The sequence below is a fragment of the Schistocerca americana genome, chromosome X (assembly GCF_021461395.2).
Source record: "Schistocerca americana isolate TAMUIC-IGC-003095 chromosome X, iqSchAmer2.1, whole genome shotgun sequence".
NCBI classification, from domain to species: domain Eukaryota; kingdom Metazoa; phylum Arthropoda; class Insecta; order Orthoptera; family Acrididae; genus Schistocerca; species Schistocerca americana.
In genome coordinates, this window is record NC_060130.1 from 619,700,157 (window position 1) to 619,720,486 (window position 20,330).

The 20,330-nt window shown below is 42.9% G+C and overlaps 1 protein-coding gene across 1 annotated transcript in view; it reads right to left on the minus strand.

The window, feature by feature from the left end:
- Nucleotides 1-20,330, minus strand: part of LOC124554921 (protein OPI10 homolog) — a 95,215-nt gene that overhangs the window by 23,907 nt on the left and 50,978 nt on the right. Inside the window, exon 2 of the mRNA XM_047128611.1 lies at nucleotides 10,794-10,923. Coding sequence (XP_046984567.1) covers nucleotides 10,794-10,923 — 130 coding nt within the window. The remainder of the gene's footprint in view (nucleotides 1-10,793; nucleotides 10,924-20,330) is intronic.

The following is a 20,330-nucleotide window of genomic DNA, read 5'->3' on the forward strand; positions in this document are numbered from 1 at the left end:
TCTGAAAAGCTAATCATTTGCATATCACAGCATCTTCTTCCTGTTGGTTAAATTTCGCACCTGTAGCACGTCATCTTCGTAGTGTAGCAATTTTAATGGCCAATAGTGTATTTCAAAAGTGATCCTCATAACCGCTAATACATTTATCCCACTGTGAGACAAGATGATCAATGCCTTCATGGAAAATGTTTGTGGTGATCTAAAGAACAATGACTGCACTCTGGTGTGTGCTTCATTATGCAAAGCTAATCAACAGTCATGAATGTCTTTCTTCAGGGCTACAAAAATACAGAAACTGCATGGGAAGAGATAGGGACAGTACGGAGGATAAGTATGGGCTTTTCAGCGAACCTCAGCAGCATAACTGAAACATCCTTGGCAACATGTGGGCGGGCTGTGAAAAGGTTCAGCATATTCCAAACAGATAACAGTAATGACAATGAAGAAAAGGACCTAGCATGACAGCTGTGATGAGACGCACGAGTTAAACGAGTGCCACAACAGGCACTACTTTAAATTTATCCTTTCATTATCATATCTTCCTTTTTCCTGACCAATCTGCTTAGCTGTTAATCAGTAGTGTGCTACAGGTCTGCAAGGAGTTCAACATAGAAGGACCTGTTTCAACATTTGTACTTGCCTCATCATAATGTCTGAGATGTACGAGGTGTGATCAAAAAGTAATGGGATTTTTTTAATTTCATGGGCTTTATACATCCGATTTTCAACATTTTTTCCATTTATCTTGCTGGTACACATGTTCCTCGTGTATGTTTGCTTTTTCAGCCATTTTGAATATTTAGCTTACTGCCGAAATTCAAAAAGGTTATACATGTTTTCAAGTGCTTGGCAAATTTTTTCTTTCAAAAAAGATGGATCAATGAATTTGCTTTAAAATTTGCTTGAAAAATGAAATAAAGTGCAGCACGGAATTCAATATGTTGACTGTGGCTTTTGGTGAATCTACTACAAGTAAGAGAAACGTTACAAATAACATAAACATTTCAACGAGGGTAGAAAAGATGTTGACAATGGCGAGTCCCCTGGATGCCCTAGCATATCCATTACTGACAAAAATGCGGAAGAATTAAAGAAAATGGTTCTGGGAAGTCACTGAGTCACATCAGAGAAGTTGCTGATGGTGTACAAAAGTTTGTTCCGAAATTGTTGAATTTTGGCCTAAAAGATGTCGCATAGATATCGCTCAGGAATTGCTGAATGAAGCTGACAATAATACTGAACTTCAAAAGAAGGTTATAACAGGTGACAAATCATGGATATATGAGTACAATGTTGATATGTTGATAGCAAAGCCCAGTCATCCCAATGGAAACTGTCTGGAGAGAGGGGAGGCAGAGACCAGTTTGAACACATGTGAAGGTTCTTCTCACTGTTTTATTTGATTACAGTGGGCTAGTGCATTACGAGTTCCTGCCTTACAGTCATATGATCGATAAAGAATACTACTTACAATACTACCTGGGAGGTATGTGCCATTTGAGTGAACCAATCTGAAGAAAATGACTAGAACTGCGGCAAAACCACTCGTGGAAATTGCATCACGATTACGTCCTCGCTCACACTTCAATGCCTGTTCATGATTTTTTGGCAAAAAAACAAGACCCAGTCATCTGAATGGCTCAAAGCAAATCACCCGAAGAGCAAAGACCAAAATAAAATTTAAAAAAGTTTTTCACACGTGAAGGTCGGAAGGTTCTTCTCGTTTTTTTTTTTTTTTAAAAAGGGCTAGCGCATTACAAGTTCCTGCCTTATGATCATACAGCCGATAAGGAATATTACCTAAGAATTATGTGCCATTTGTGTGAGGCAATCTGAAGAAAATTAATAAGAGTTGTGGCAAAACCAATCAGGGAAATCACATCACAATAATGCTCCTGCTCACATCTCAATGCTTTTTCATGATTTTTTGGCAAAAAACAATGCTGTCATGTTGCTTAAGCCACCCTATTCACCAGAAATCGCCCCAATGAGTTCTTACTATTCCCAAGGCTGAAGAAAACCATGAAAGGCTGTCATTTCGCCATCAGTAATGAGAAAGAAACAGGATCTCTGAAGGAGCTAAGCACCATAAAGAAAAGTGAGTACCAGAAGTGCTTCCAAGACTGTAAAAAGCTCTGGTACCAGTGTATTACATCTAGCGGAGAATACTTTGATGGGGACAAAGTTGATACTGATGAATAAATAAAGATTCTTTACGAAAAACAAAAAATCCGTTACTTTTTGATCATGCTTCGTATACTGGGAGTCCTGTAAAGTTGAGTGGAGTGCAGTTATTTTATTTTCCTTCTGAAATAATTTTGAGCAATCTTGTTTGGGTGTCCAGTAACAGCCTCCATTCTTCAAAGCTCACAAATATCCTTTAACTCATGGAAAGTCCATCTCTCTCTGATACATAATTTGTGCATGTGTGTCACCTAGTAATGCGAATTACATAATGTAACTATTTTGTGATGTTCAGAATCAACTTCTTATACTGAAAGAGCAGATTTTTGAAGTTTTTTAACAATGCATTACAATTTATACTTTCCTTTGTTTCCTGGTCTTACTTCAATGTAAGGCAGTTCATGACTATTTCACTATTTCCAAAGTTGATGGTATTAATCATTCAGTGTAAAAGCAATGGTACGAATATTATTTCTATTGTCAACATTTAGTAACACCTTCCACTTCTAAAGTAAAATGCAAAGAAATGAATACAACACTCAAGTCAACACACAAAATCATTCATCAGTGATTATTCAGATGTTTCATTCTTTTGGCAACTGTAACAATTACAAAAATCTTTTTTGTCACAAATTTCAGTCAGTCAGTCACTCAGTGAGCTTTTGATTGTTATGCTAAGTTATTGATATCATTTCCAGCACAAATTTCAACAACTGACTTGGTTTTCTTCTTCAGGTGTTGGCAGAGTTCAGCTTCCAGTCAAACTATGCCTTGTGGTGCTCATTGTTATTTGGATCCCATGCTGTTATTCTGTGAAATATAAGTTCTCTCAGCATTTCCACATCTGTCAAATGAGATGGACAGTAAGATCTTAATAAATTGAGTGATGAATCCTATGTCTTACTTAAATTGAAACCTATGTCTTTGTTTATTGTGTTTCCTGGCATATTTATTTTGACAGGCTCCTTCATTAAGCTGTCCTAGAAACTTGGTGTTTGCACCACAATAATACTGGTCTTATCATGTTTAATACCTTTTTTCAATTGTTCTAATGGTCTACCCTACAAAAGATAGGCCAGATTCACGTGGACTGTGGTACTACACCTAGATTTTGGAGACCCAGATAATCTTTGATATTCCACAGAAGACTTTTTACCATTGTTATTGGGAACAAAATACAGTGGATGCCATATTTCCATAGGAGTTTACTGATATTTTTTGAGATTGAGCCAACATACGGCAGATAATCAATCCTGGCTTTTCATTTTCTTTCTCAATCTCAACCTCTGCCTCAGGCATTGTTGATTTTGACTGCATCATACACTCAGTTCCTCGATCTAAGTAGCCAGTTCTTCTGAACACTATTTGTAAGTACTGTAATTCTTTGATGAGGCTGTCCTTTTCTGACAGCATTCAAGCTCTATGGTCCAGAGTCTTTAGTATGAAATTTTTCATGAAGAATGTTGATGGTCTGGGGTGTGAAGATAAAAGTCAGTATGTGTAAGTATCCTATATACACTGTGATCCAGGGATCAGTCGACCCTTCTGTTGTGACTCACTGATCTTTCAAAGTGCCGCCGCGCAGTTACGCGCGTCCTCTACATGCGGCGCTGTCTACCAGCCATGCAGCAACAGCACCACCTAAGCGGCCAGCCAGACAGCGGCCACTAGACTCGGACTCAGTTATGATTTGACTGTTAAAGTGTACACACATCTTACTCTGTTTACTTGATCTGTGACTTTCACGTATTGCGTCATCCTTGTAATATATTTGTTCAACTTGAAGTTATAATTGGCGGCGAGATAGTGATTTTTCTTTTCCATCGTTGACCCACATGTTTCCATGGCTACTTTAGAGCTACTGTTGCAAGGTCTCATAGAACAGCAAATGCTTCTCACAATGCGATTCGTGATTTCATCGCGGCATCAAATGCGGGGCGTCTCTTGTCATTGTCTCTACCTCCTTTTCCTCCTTACGACGAGACGGTGGAAGACTGGTCTGAATCCGAAAAACGTCTTCGACAGCACTTCTTGGCATTTCATGTCGCGGATGAACAAACATGTAAGTCTCTGTTCCTTTCATGGATTTCACCTCAAATGTATTGGTTGTTGTCGCAATTGGCTCCTTTGAAAGATCCTGCGTCTTTGTCCTTTGCTGAAACGTGCTCACTTCTGTCCGTCTATTTTCAAAAGCAAATGCATGTGGTAGCCTCTCGTGTTGCCTTTTATTGTTGTCAAAAACAACCAAATCAATCCTATTGTGCTTGGACTGCTGAACTTCACGGCCTCAGTAGAAAGTGTCAATTTGTTACTGAAGTTCACAAAGAATCCTACGCCGATGCAATGGTACAGGATGCTATTATCCAATCGGCGCCCGACAAAGAAGTTAGGCAATGTGCCCTTCAGTTGGCAAATCCGACTCTAGATGAAGTCCTATCCATCGCTCAGTCTTTTGAAATTTCTCGTGCCGCTGGAGCGCAAATACAGGCATGGGGCGACGTCGGGAATATACAACCTCTGTGCGATGTTGACGAAGCGTGTGGTGTGTCCCCGCCAGCCGACGTGGCCGCAGTACACTCCCAAGCGCAGCCTCGGCCTAACCGTAAACAAACCTCTAAGAAACTGCAGCAAAACCCGCGGTGTTTTACGAAACATTCACGAGAATATTGTCCACAACATTGGGCCGTGTGTCACAAATGCAAAAAAAAGGGTCATGTGTCATCCGTTTGCAAATCTGACCGCATACATGATGTTCATGAACATGACGGTAATTCTTATTCTGTGTTGTCTGTCAATTGTACTTATTCCCTTTCAGGGAAGTTATTCCTCACTGTCCAAATACGTGGTTGAGATGTTCGCATGCAGATGGATACTGGTTCTGCTGCCACTATCATCAATTCTCAGACGTATCTTCAGTTGGGTTCTACAATCCTGTCACCTATCATTAGGCAATTACAGACTTACAATAAACAGATTTCTCTCTTGGGACAATTTGATGCTGAGGTATCTTACAAATCTGTCGTTCGCACTGTTCCCATATTTGTGGTCGACCATAGTAATGCGGAGAATCTTTTTGGTTTCGATGCCTTTCGCGTTTTTGGATTCTCCATAGATGACTCTGTCAATATCATCTCTGATGCTATTCCTTATGCTCAATTGGATTCCTTGTCGACGACATTTTCGTCCCTTTTTTCCCATGGGTTGGGCTGTGCAAACGACTTTGAAGCTCATATCATGCTCAAACCCACTGCTCGGCCTAAGTTTTTTCGGGCTCGGCCCATTCCTGTGGCCCTCCGTGATCAGGTCAAACACAAACGGGAGATGGATCGTCTCACTGCTTCAGGGGTCTTGCTTCCTGTTACTTCCAGTGAGTGGTCCTCTCTTGTCGTTGTCGTTGCTAAGCCAAATGGTGATATTCGTCTCTGTGGCGATTTCAAAGCCACTGTCAATGCTCAATGCCTTATCGACACTTACCCTATGCCTCGACCTGAAGAATTGTTCACTAAACTTGCTGGAGGCCAGTCTTTTTCTAAACTTGACCTGTCAGAAGCTTACCGTCAACTTCCTCTCGACACTGCTTCCCAACAGTTTCTTGTCCTTAACACGCCTTTCGGCCTCTATCAATACCAACGATTGCCATTCGGGGTTGCTAGCGGCCCTGCTCTCTTTCAGCGATTCTTGGAACAATTATTGCTCACTGCCCCTGGGTGTATAAATTACCAGGACGACATTGTCACTGGCTCTACCACTGACAAACATCTTCAAAATCTCCTCACACTTTTTCATGTCTTACAGACTGCTGGTCATAAGTGTAATCTTCAGAAATCAAAATTTTTTCAGGCACCTATCACGTACTTGGGGTTTCAACTCTCTCGGGATGGTATTCATCCGCTTCAGCAAACTGTTGCTGTGATCGATGCCCTTCCTCGCCCTACATCTGTTAAGGAACTGCAGGCCTTCTTGGGGAAAATAGCATACTATCAAAAGTTTTTACTGTCTTCTGCTTCGGTGGCTCAGCCGTTGCATCGCCTGTTGCATAAAAACGTGCCTTTTCACTGGTCCATGTCATGCGATGTGGCTTTCCAGAAATTGAAGACTATGCTGAAACAGGCCCCATGCATGGCTACTTATCGACCTGGCTAACATCTTGTTCTTTCCACGGACGCCTCTCAACACGGGGTTGGTGCAGTCCTTGCGCACCGTTTTTCTGACGGTTCTGAACAACCCATTGATTATGCCTCCAAAACACTCGCGGATGCCCAACAAAAGTATTCTCAAATTTAAAAAGAAGCTTTGGCCATTATTTATGCTCTTCATATGTTTGGTGTTTTTCTCTATGGATCCAAATTTCATTTTATTATGGATCACAAAACACTTGTTTCCTTGTTTCATCCATCAACGTCACATCCTGACAAGGCTGCACACCGCCTCCAGCGTTGGGCTATTTACTTGTCTCGTTTCAATTATGATATTCATTTTCAGCCGACGGCTCAACATACAAATGCTGATGCGCTGTCTCGCCTTCCCATGAGTCCTGATCTGGCATTCGATAGGGACGAACTTTTGTGTTTCCACCTGCATGTTGCCGAGCAGCGGGTTGTGGACGGGTTCCCCATCACCGGGGACCGGCTGGCGGCTGCTACAGGTTCTGACCCTACCCTCTCCCGGGTGTTACGCTGTATTCAGAGGGGTTGGCCAGATCGTCCGTCTGCTAATACTTCTGATCCGTTGCGGAACTACTACGCTTTGCGTTACCGACTCACGGCTAGGGATGGTGTTATCCTTCTTTCCACCGAAAATGCTTCGCTGCATGTTGTGGTACCTGCGTCTTTGCGTGCTTCGGTCTTGCGCCTCCTTCACCAAGGACACTGGGGTGTCTCTCGCACAAAATCTCTGGCGCGCCGACATGTGTACTGGCCTGGCATCGACTCTGAAATCGCACACGTGGTCGCTGCCTGCGGCCCTTGTGCGTCACAGGCCGCCGCCCCGAAGTCATTTTTGTCACCGTGGCCTTCGCCTGAGAAGCCCTGGGAGCATATTCAGGCTGACTTCGGGGGTCATTTTTTAGGTTCTTATTGGCTTCTCATTATTGACGCCTATTCTAACTTTCCTTACACTGTCCGTTGCACGTCGCCTACCACCGCGGCAACCACCAATGCTCTTGCTCGCATTTTCTCTTTGGAAGGCCTTCCCTCTACTCTTGTTACTGATAATGGTCCGCAATTTGCCTCTTCCGATTTTGCGGATTTTTGTGCCCGTCACGGCGTCATGCATGTCATGGCCCCTCCGTTCCATCCACAGTTAAACGGTGAGGCTGAACGACTGGTCCACACATTTAAGGTTCAGATGAGGCAACTCCTGAATTCTTCTGCTGCTGATGATGCGTTTCTCCAATTTCTGGCTTCTTACCGTACCACCCCCATGGGCGACCACAGCCCGGCTGAGCTCTTACATGGCCGACAGCCTCGCACGCTACTTCATCTTCTGCGGCCTTCCACCTCATGGCCGCGGGTGCCTTCACTTGGTCGGTTCACCGCCGACGACCTTGTATGTGTACAGGGATAAGGCAGGCGGCCAAAATGAAGTCCTGGCCACATCTTACGACACCGTGGCTGACGCCTGTATGAAATCCAGATGGACACGGGTATTGCAGTGCGTCATTCGGACCAGCTTCGGCCTCGTGTGCCGGCAACGCCTGTACCGGATGCCGCTGCACCACCTTCGGCTTTACCTAATGCTCGGGACACTGGAATCTCTCACTACTCACAAAGCAGTCCTCTCACCATCATATCGGTGCCAGCACAAGAACTGATGCCACCAGGAGACGTGCCCATGCAGGAACCAGATGACCATCATCTGTCGGAGCAACTCTACTCGCCTCCTTCTCCTACGGACGCGGACACATCGCCCATGTCTCCTGTTATAACAACCGAACTTGCCGCAACGGGCCGATTGGTACACGAGGCCCAAGCAGATGCGACCCCCACGTCTCCTGTCATCTCGACCTGTTATCATCGGGGACACTTCTGTCCGTACGGGAAGCCTCCTCCTTGAGACTTTACGGCCAGTCAAACAACACCTATGGACGTTAGCAATCTACAAGCCACCTCCATCAAGAACTGTGCAAAAACTTCAAAGGGGGGAAAAGTGTTGTGACTCGCCGATCTTTCAAAGTGCCGCCGCGCAGTTACGCGCGTCCTCTACATGCGGCGCTGTCTGCCAGCCATGCAGCAGCAGCGCCACCTAAGCGGCCAGCCAGCCAGCGGCCGCTAGACTCGGACTCAGTTATGATTTGACTGTTAAAGTGTACACACGTCTTACTGTGTTTACTTGATCTGTGACTTTCACGTGTAGCGTCTTCCTTGAAATATATTTGCTCAACTTGAAGTTATAACACCTTCTCTTAACTAATGCATCAAGACAAGATAGCTCTAATTTTTTTTCTACAAGTTCCATTATGAATTGTCTATTAGGATGGATAGTGCTTAAATTTTACAGGAACTCTTCAAGTTTGTTCGGTTCATGTGTCTACACCACAAATGTGTTGTTCACACATCAATTGAAACACATTGGCTCGAACTTGACACATTCTAGTGTGTTTGCTTCAACGTGGTCCACATTTAGGAGGACTATCACATATGATAACAGACTATCCATCGTCACACCATCAATTAGTTAACATCGATTTCGGATTTTCTGTCAAACAGGAAATAAGCTGATGTAAGAACTTGCCTCAGTGTTTTAGTGGAACAGTTGTCAAACTTCTCCACAAATAATTCCAAGGATTGAGAAAGTGGGACTCTTGTTAAGAGGGAGAACATATAGAAACTGACCTAACCATATCCTCATGCAACGATGGATGGAGGTGGTGTTCATAGTGTGTGAGCTGCAAATGTGGTGTTCACACTTCCCCACACATTTGATACAAATGTGTTTCACATATTGGTTTGTTGGTGCACATCAATATTAGTAATAATGGGTCTTTGAGAAATGACTCCTTGTTTACCTTAGGAAAGCCATATGGTTGTGGCAGTATAGGTGTTTCTGTATTAAGACCCTTAATAATGTTACGTGGCATGCCCGGCACACTGAGAAGAGACATCAGCTTCCTTTTAATTTTATTCATAAAATCAACATTTTACTGTAGATTATGTCATTCGAAAGACTGAAAATCTTCTTAATCTAGTCCACTCATAACGTTACAACCTCAGCCCTTGTCAGGTAGCAGAAGTACAGTTGCTTTGTCCTCCCACAGATTTCCAACTGCTACTTCTCCTTTCTTGGAGATGCTGGCTCTAATCAGTGGAGCTTTCGTAAATGCTCTACAGGTTTCGTGGTGAACCTCTTCAGCTGTTTCCAATGGGAGCAAAGTTACAACATGCTGCAGGGAGCTGATGTAATCTGTTACTGGTAGCATTTCTTAAGTGCACTCAAAACTTTGTTCTTTCGCAAGGGATAACTATATCCTCATCCTGACCTACATCTACATGGTTACTCTGCAATTCACACTTGAGTGCCTGGCAGAGGGTTCATCAAACCATTTTCATACTACTTCTCTACCATTCCACTCTCGAATGGTACGTGGGAAAAAGGAACACCTAAATCTTTCCGTTTGAGCTCTGATTTCTTTTATTTTATTATGATGAGCATTTCTCCCTATGTAGGTGGGTGTCAACAAAATATTTTCGCATTTGGAAGAGAAAGTTGGTGATTGAAATTTCGTAATGCTGATCAGTGAGATAGATTACTGAACAGCCCCTTGCTTCCTGTCTTGGCTTTTTGTGCAAGTGAACAAATTTTACTTTCTGGCATCGACTCTGCTTGTGATCATGTCATATTGTCCAATTATTCTGAGAATCTGCAGACAGTGTAGCTGACACATGAAGATGGAGATGAAGGAGCTCTTTTGAAGTGATATCTATCATTTGTCAGGTGTCACAAATTCTCTCTTGTACTAATACCAGGCTTGCATGGTACATAGTCCTATTGGCCACTGTGTTAATATGATAATCTGGTTTTGGCGAACACAGCTATGACTTGTTCATCTTGACATCTAGTCAAAAAAATCAGAGTACTGAGAAGCCAACATTCCTTCTGGTAGACCTTATCCACATTGTGTGAGTTGTGGAACATGTCCTCACCACAGAGTGAAGTTATAGTGTATTAGGTTTTCTTGGTGCAGTTGATTAATGACATGCTTTGGGTGTTCAGTCGAGCTGTGGAATGAACAATTCTGCTGGATCCCCAAAAGCACATCATTCATCAATCATGCCAAGGAAATGTGAGAGAGGAGTTATTATCTGAATCCACAAATCAAAATTGCAAAACATAAGATTTGAGAGCAAATTGTTACAACTAGTACGTTACTTAAAAATGTGTGATTCACATGCTGAATAACCCTACTGCTACAAACTGACTGTGGTCCATTACTTTTACATACACACATATGGCATATACGTATATATATCACTCAAGTGTTTCATTATTTTGCGTTGTAAGAAACTTAGGAACATACTATCTGTCATTTTCAAATCCAGCAACTGCCTCAATAACAAATAAAAATTTGATTGATAATTTCAGTTCATTAAATATTCAATAAGCAAATTTACCTAAACCACCAGTTCCTGGCGGAAAGGATTGGACTCCTGTTAGAAAAACCACAACATGATTGATTGAATCTGCATCTGTAATAGTTGTTGCAAATTTTGTTTGGTCACACTGTTGAAAATCTGTTTGCACCTGCAACATAAAAGAAATTGTTATCCATAATTCAAATTTATTCACAAATTCACAATATTAATGACAACAGCTAAAAAAACTAATAGTACAAATTTCCCACAGGTTGCAACAGCTGCATCTATAAAAATGATCATCAGCTGTGCCACTCTGTCTGTAGTAGCACACATCTGTATCTAAGGCAGCAGAATTCAGAGTACGAAGCAATCTGGAAATGTAGGCCATCATTTACTTTGTTTTAAAATTTACTGACATCTGACTTACACAAGTGATACTATAAACAATTAAGATTACTCGAGGATATTTGTAGTAGGATGGTCTAATATTCACCGATGCCATATAAACACGGATATAGAAACTTTAAATGTATCTGAGTTGGCACCTTCCAATCACTTATACACGAGGTGCCAGTGGCAGATACAATGAACGTGTCCTAACACACCATAACACCACCAGTAGAAGTAACCAGCATTATCATCTTGAACTATGCTTTAAGAATTCTCTCTTGGTACTACAAACCTGGCTGGTAATGACTTTGGCTTGTTTCTGATTTTTGATTCTTTTATCAGTCTACTTCAGTACTGCAATTGCTGGCTGGACTGCCTCCAACTCCAGTGTCTCACACTAGTACTATTTCATCACTTTGGCTTGTAACTTCCGCAGCTTCGCTGATCAAAGACAGTCGCCACAAGCAAGTTTTTCTATCGTGACTGACTGAAAACTTGACAACAAGGAACATTGTCAGCATGCAGAACTGGTTATGATGGATCCATAATTTTTTGCATTGTGGAAACAGCAGTTGGAATAGTCGCAACAGCAGTTCCAACAGTAGCAACAACTGTTTACTAACGCAGCAGCAGCAGCAGCAGCAGCACCAGCACCAGCACCACCACCACCAAGACAATTGCTATTTCTGATTCAGTTCATCACTGTGTTATATTACGGTATTCCAGTAGTCATTTATACAAACTGATCAAAGTTTATACACTCTAGTTGATTCCAGTATGCTAGAATTTTCTGTTGTCTGTGAGTTACTGACTAAACATTACATTGCCAAAGTCAAATTACAGTTCAAATTCAAACAACATACAAAACAGCCACGTTCATCCTATGCAATGTAGGTCAAAAAATTGCAAGGCTTTATAATGCCAGTGCAATTTTGTATGTGCATGTTGCAATGTGTCTTATGCAATATCTGTAATTCCTGGTGTAATTGTCAGATTAATGCTAGACGAACAGGTTGAGATGAAAGATTTAACATTTTCAGACCCATCACTTGAAGAGGTCTTAACCAACAGTGCAAGCATTCGAAGTAGCCGCTTCTACTCATAAAATGTTTCAAAACAGGATTGATGTAAGTACTTTGTAGAGTAGCCAATGTTGTCAGTCAAATAATGACACACATTCATAGTAACCATCCTCAGATTTAATTAATTTTCAGTTCACCAGTATATTACAAAGCAGCCAAGAATTTGTCCATTGCCCATTTGCATTGGTAGATGCTGCTGTAAGGGAGCATATAACTCATTGTTGAACATCAGTATCTATTACATGTCATAGTCACTCCCCATGTCACTGCCTTTCGATCCCATGGTATTAAGTTATATACATCTGCCCCAAATGCTACACCAAACATGAAAATTGACAGTGTCCATATTATGGCATGAAGTGCAACGCGAGCCATAAATGTGGCATCCTAGCTAGCACAAAGCAGAGAGGCATGAGGGCATTCTGCTGTGACCAGGGGATAACACTAAGAGGACAAATTAAGGTGCCAATAATTTACAAGAAAGTACCTCACACACTTACATAGCTGGTAGTTAGTTCACGGGCAACAACTAATGTACCTATTTGGATTTGACATTTTTACTTTATTTGGGTTCCAAATAGATGACCATGTAGCATTAGCAACCATAGTAATTCCATTTAGTGATTTGGAAAAACTTTTGCACTAGTCATAAGCAGTCCCAAACTCCCAGAAGTATCAGTGCTATGCTTTCAACAATGTGCCCTTTACCTCAGCAGTCCACAGCTCATGGTCTTGCAGTCGTGTTCTTACTTCCCGAGCATGGGGTCCCGGGTTCGATTCCTTGCGGGGTCAGGGATTTTCACCTGCCTCGAGATGAATGGGTGTTTGTGTCGTCCTCATCATTTCATCATCATTCATGAAAGTGGTGAGATAGGACCGAGCAAAGGTTGGGACTTTGTACGGGTGCTGATAACCGAGCAGTTGAGCAACCCACAGCCAAACATCATCATCATCAATCTCAGCAATTACACAAATGACATTCATTAGCACCCCACGACACAGCATGCAAATGCAGACACCCTATCCCTGTGCTGATTGGCTCAGGCAAATGAGTATGATGCATGTGAGACATTATGTTTTGCACTCAGCAACAAGCAGCATCAGGTTTTGGATGAATCACTAATCACTGCAAATGAGGTAGCTACAGACACTGTCCAGAAATCAGTACTCCATAGGATAATGTTGCCAATAAAGGGAGGATGGCCAGAACACCAACAAAAAGGCACCGATTCACAATACAGAAGCTTCATTTATTTATTCCATCAATTCACGATGCTGTTATACTAACAATGACAGAAGAAGAATGTTGTTATTCTGCCCTCAATCCACCCACACATTCTCCAGTTGTTTCACACGTCCACTTGGTAATGTCACAAAGGTTTTACAGCCCACTTTCAAGGAGCGATGTGGATGCTTGTGGTTGATACACTCTATAAGTTTCCATACATGGCACACATGTCCAGCACGTCAGGGCCTGGCACGATTTGACCACTGTCCTAAATTTCGGCAATACGGGGTGCACCACCACATAATTTGTCCAACAATGCCTCTCAGTTTGTAGTTTCCACATCTCAACAGTTCTGCAGTGCAGAAGCATGGAGCACACAATCACTGCACCCTTTCCACCTAGCATGTAATTCCAGGGCAAAGTGGAGGGTCAGGACATTTCATGTTCCTGGCCACCTATAGATCCGCCTCCATCAACATACAAAGCCCAGCCAAAATTCCGGACAGGTGCAGACTCTATACATTATTTGACCTTCTACACCCCACACAGCAAGCCTGGAGCTCCCACCCACATGCAACCTACAACAGTGCTGGACTCACAACTTCAGTTGAGTGGATTCGAGGTGTTGTGACCGATCTCAGAGGGGAGCCAGCTTTCCACTCGTGGGCCAATGGCAGTAGTTGCTGTGTCACGGGAGTCAGCTGTGGCCACAACTAGTTGGCAATGGACACACACAGGATGCCAGACACACAAATAGCTCAGGTCGCAGGTGAAGGCCCTCCCTGCCCCCAGACACCAGCCACCCGAATGTGCTTGCCTTACACGAGGTACAACCTCCTACTCTGCTGAGAGCCAAAATGACCCATGAAACGAGTGGTGGAGCAAATATGGGTAACAATGGAGCTGTAGCTCTGTTCTCCATCCCAGCCTCTCCAGGTATCAGCTGCTCCACATGTAGGGTCGAACGGTGATTTGCAACCACTAGGCCAGCAAGGCCCAGCACATGCACCTACATCGACAACCAGGTAGTCCTGCCTCCGAACACAGGAAGTAATGTTTGAAGATATTGATCCCTCCACATATACAGCCATTTATGGCCCTACATGGTGATTAAAGGGGGGGGGGGGGGAGAGAGGGGGTGGGGGTAGGGATTTAGTATCTTACAATACTGATAATGATTAGGAGGTACATACTTTAGCTATATCTGAGTCAGCACCTCCAAATCATGTCCGCACGAGACACCAGCAGTAGGTATGCTTGATATATCCTATAATGAGCCACTGCTAGGAATGTATGGCCTCTGGTAAGCAGCTTTAATGTCAAATCTTGCCAAGTCATTATGTGTTGTCTTCCTATGAAACTATTGATCAAGTGTCGTAATAGTACAGTAAAGCAACCTGGCATTATCATTGTGGCTGCCTGTCCGGTTAGCCGTGTGGTCTAATGCATTGCTTTCTGGGCGGGGAGGTGTGCCGGTCCCCGGCACGAATTCGCCTGGCGGATTAGTGTCCAGGTCCGCTGTGCTGGCCGGTCTGTGGATGGTTTTCCATCTGCCTGGGCGAATGCAGGCTGGTTCCCCTTATTCTGCCTCAGTTACACTATGTTGGTGATTGCTGCGCAAAAACTTTCTCCACTTACTCGTTCACCATAATTACTCTACCATGCAAACATAGGGGTTACACTCGTCTGGTGTGAGACGTTCCCAGGGGGGTCCACTGGAGGCCGAACCACACAATAACCCTGGTTTTGGTGTGGGGCGGCAATGGGTTGAGTGGACTGCTGTAGCCTGTTGTGGGGTTGTGAACCACTGAGGGCTACAATGGGGCAAAGCCCCTCCATCGTTTCTACGTCCCCAGTTCTATACAATACATATCATTGTGGACTATGCTTTTGGAATTCTCTCTTGATACTATGGAGATGGCTCATGTCAACTATGGTTTGTTTCAAGTTTTTGTTTGTTCTACCACTCTACTTTGGCACTTATTCACCAGCTGTGCTGTCGATGACCTCCTTCCAGCTCTGTTGTCTCTTGCTTTTGTGGTTTCACTGCCCCAGCTTGTTACTTCCATAGCTTAGCTGCTCTAAAAAGTGTTTCTGTTGGGACCAAAAGAAAACATGACAACATTTTTTTTTTGTTCTTATCCATAAAGTATTATTCTTTTTTCACATCACACACTGCCCCATTCTTCTCAAACGTGGCATAAAATTTTATACCTTTTAGTTGTGACAAAAATGCAGTATTTTTTCCACCCTTCAGTAGCCTCCGGAGCTAAGTCATGTTCTCACATTTATGACAACTTTTTAGTCTACTTATGTTGGTCAAACAGAATGTTTCTCATGTGGAAGTGGTGGTGGTGGTGGTAAGAGACAAGAGATAAGATGAAAGTAACTGGCTGGTTGACTGATAAAAATGAATAAACTGGTCATTATACTGCACATTAATATCTCCCCTTTAATCCTAACAGTTTATGGAGGATGTCGGCCACAACATAAACTTAACAAAAGGAACCAGAGAGGAAAGATTAGGATTTAATATCCAATCAACACTGAGGTCATTTAGCAATGGAAAACATATTGGAGAAGTGTGGGAAAAGAAATTGGCAATGTTGTTTTCAAAGGAACCATCCTGGCATTTGTCTTACGCAATTTACGGAAACTGTGGAAGACTTAAATCTGGATGACTGGATAGAGCTTTGAACTGCTATCCTACAAAATGTGAGGCCAGTTCTTTACCATGGCACCACCGAACTCTATCATTCAATCTTCCAAAACAGATACATTGCCATTAGATAAATCTAATAAGAGATCTTTCAAATATCTGAAGATTACCTATTTGTTGACAAATTAAAAAATTACACAATTGCAGTAAAACATGGTATAAAGAGAGATGTAAATAGTTACCATAAAACTGCAGACTACACCAGTTCTTAAAATATCACGTAAGAGAAGAAGTTGATAGTGGAGAGACTAAAATATTATAGCTAAGCACTAAACTAAAAAAGAATGAGCCAGTCACTATGCAATACATTAAAGTCTCCAACTACAGCATTGAGGATGGAGTCCAGAAAGGCCACAAACTCTTAAAATGTGTATCACACATATCTCACAGTAAACTAAAATGGAAAGCAGCTCCCCTCTTAAATATACTTCTGCCAACACATCACAATTTACAATAGAATACTGAAACGTATGAGCCAGAGACACCATGAAAAGGTGGGTCCTCTACTGGTGTAAAGTAGTCATGGGTCCGAGGACAAAGCACAATACTTTCTCTCTCTTGCATGACCGGAAGGGGGAATATCACAGTCGGACCATTGATTTTACCAGTCACAGTTTACTGTCTCTTATGTCCAGCCATTCATCATTTCATTGGCGCACAATCAGGGTCAACAATAAGGTGACGTATTGCAAAGAAATGATAAAACATTCCACAGTACATTCTGTGGCTTTTATGCTATCTTTCTCATTTCCCTGGATTCTGATATGCCCTGGTACCAAGTTGCTTCCTACTCTTGCTTTGGTAGCAGGAGAAGCAAGTCCTGAATTAGCTGGGTGGTTCTCTCTGAAGGATATATTTGTTGAATCACTTGGAGGGCACTGAGGGAAAACTGTTCCTTCAGTCACAACTCAATTGGAGCATATTATGAAATTCTTTCTTGGATGATAATTTACCTGCTCCAATGCCTTCAGGTTTGCCTGAAAACCATTACCTGGTCAGACAAACCTTTTCGCTGGATTTTTTAAAGCAACTCGGCAAAGTTAATTTTTTTATCTTATTACAAGTGTGATCACCAGACTATATTTTTTGATAATTTTATTTTTGTGATTTAGGGCCAAAAACTTTGGTGGTATGTATGCCAAAAAACTATGGTGGTATGTATACCTTGTACAGCCATTTTGGGAGCTGTTATATTGGTGGTAAGTGTATTTCCCACTGTAGAAACAAAGCATTTTTTTCCACAAGCGACAAGAATAGCCCACAAGATTTCGGGATTGCAGCCGGATCTCATCGACTTCTTTCCACGATATTTCGGCTGACAACCTTACAGCCATCTTCAGGCGAGTGTTTGACACTGGAGATTGCTGGTGCAAGTCGCTCTATTTATACGTAAAAGTGCCGCAGGCGCGCATGCGCAAGTTACCGTAGCATGCATGCCACCTGTCGATTCCAAGGCCCTCTACAATATTACTGCATCTATGGAGCGCAATCGAAGTGAAAAAAGTAAAACATGCACGCAGACGTGTCCAAAACAATAAAATTTCAATATTAAAATTACTTGTCGCTTGACGTGTCAGAAGGCATAAAAAGTTTTCTTTTGGTTGTAATTAAAGAAATCAACGGGTCCCAGGCCTTATTCAATAAAAAGCCGCCATCACGATTAATGAGATTATCCGCTAAATGTATTTCCACGGATTCCTTCACAACTGAATCCCAGAAGGATCTCGATGGGGCCAAGATTTTCGTGGCCGAATAATCCATAGTATGTCCTGTGGAAATACAATGTTCGGCTATAGCCAACTTACTTGGCTGTAAAAGGCGAGTGTGGCGCTCATGTTCAACGCAGCGGTTGTGTACTGTGCGTGTGGTTTGACCAATGCAGGCTTTCCCACACTTGCAAGGTATTTTATAAATTCCAGCCTTCCGTAATCCCAGGTCATCATTGGCTGAGCCCAGAAGAGCACGAGTCTTTGTAGGTGGCCAGAAGATTGCTTTCACACGATGTTTCTTTAAAATTCTGCCTACTTTCGATGAGATGTTCCCGACATATGGGAGAAATGCTCTGGACTTAAACACCTCCTTATCCTCTTGATCTTGTTGGTGGTCACGTTTTTTCCTCCTTAAAGCAGTACTGACCTGATGTGCAGAATATCCATTACGTTGAAATACCGATTTCAAGTGCTCTAATTCGTCTGCAAGGCTGTCTTTATCAGACACGACATGTGCCCTATGCACCAACGTTCGAAAGACGCCCATGGTTTGTGACGGGTGATGACAGCTTGACGCCTGCAGGTACAGATCCGTATGCGTGGGTTTTCGATAGACCGAATGCCCCAATGACCCATCCACCCTGCGTTTAACCATGACGTCCAGAAATGGTAGCCAACCATCCATTTCAACTTCCATCGTAAACTGAATGTTTGTGTGGATGGAATTCAGATGTTGTAAAAACCGTGAAAGCTCTTCTTCACCGTGAGGCCACACTACAAAGGTATCGTCCACGTACCGCCAGAAGACTGTTGGTTTCAACATCGCCGAATCGAGAGCCCTCTCCTCAAAGTGTTCCATATAAAAGTTTGCCACCAGAGGGGACAGAGGACTGCCCATGGCAACACCGTCAAGTTGCTCAAAATATTCATTATTAAATAGAAAGTAAGTAGAGGACAGGGCATGGTGAAACAGCGCCGTTATATCGGCCGTAAACTTATTGCCGATAAGTGACAATGAATCCAAAAGAGGGACCCTCGTAAAGAGTGAAACGACATCGAAACTTACTAACAAGTCCGAATCCTTCAGCTGTAGTGTTCTCAGTCTATTGATAAAGTCCGCAGAGTTGCGAATATGGTGCGTACATTTGCCAACAAAAGGTCTCAGTAGCGAAGCCAAATGACTAGATAAATCATATGTTGGAGCACCGACATTGCTCACTATGGGGCGTAAGGGCACATTATCCTTATGGATCTTTGGAAGACCATATAACCTCAGTGGAACAGAACTGTGAGGTCTCAATCTTTTCACAACTCCTTGCGGCAGAGAAGAGGAGTTTAGCAACTCTGACGTTTTCCTTTCTACTTTCCGAGTAGGGTCTTTATCAAGCTTCCTGTACGTTGTCTCACTCAGCAAACTATATATCTTCTGATCATACATATCACGTGGCAACAGCACAGTAGCATTCCCCTTATCCGCCGGAAGGACCACCGTCTGAGTATCTTCCCGTAACTTGCGCAGCGCAGCCCTTTCCATTGAAGAAATGTTGCTCTTCTGAGGCCGAGTTCTCGTAAGGGCGTGACATGTTTCCCGCCTGATTTCTTCTGCTGCTTCACTGGATAGAGGCCTGACAGCTTCTTCAACAGCACTAATAAAATCTGTTAAAGGTAAGGTCCTAGTTGTCGGTGCGAAGTTCAGACCATTCCCAAGTACCGACAGTGTCATGTTGTCTAAATCCTTATCCGTGAAATTTACCACAGAGTGTCGAAAAACATCTTCTTTTCGTGACGTTGCTGAGAGTCGGTTGAACTTCGATGATTGTCTTAAAGAATACTCCTGGCGGACCCAATCTGATTTGGCCCATGTTACACCGTCGACCCATTCCCAGGAGAGGGAAGGAAGATTAGATGCAATCTCCATATGCAAATAAAACAACTCTTTTGAAACCAAGTCCAGTTCCCGGTGAGTGAAGCGTATCCTCTCCTTCACAAGGGCTGAACTTGCTTTACGAGTGATGAACTTCGCAGCGGCAGTCTTAATAAAATGTGTCACTCTGGCGAACTTTGGAACAAGGCCATTATCCCGGCATTTCAGTAAGAAACATAAAGCACTTAACAATCTCACACGTTTGTTTCGTAACTTATCCAACTTCTGGATGTTAGATGCCATCTCCTCCCCGACGAGGTATTTGATGTGACTCTTGAAGTTTTCCCGGCGTATCGAATATTCCACAAGATTTCGGGATTGCAGCCAGATCTCATCGACTTCTTTCCACGATATTTCGGCTGACAACCTTACAGCCATCTTTAGGCGAGTGTTTGACACTGGAGATTGCTAGTGCAAGTCGCTCTATTTATACGTAAAAGTGCCGCAGGCGCGCATGCGCAAGTTACCGTAGCATGCATGCCACCTGTCGATTCCAAGGCCCTCTACAATATTACTGCATC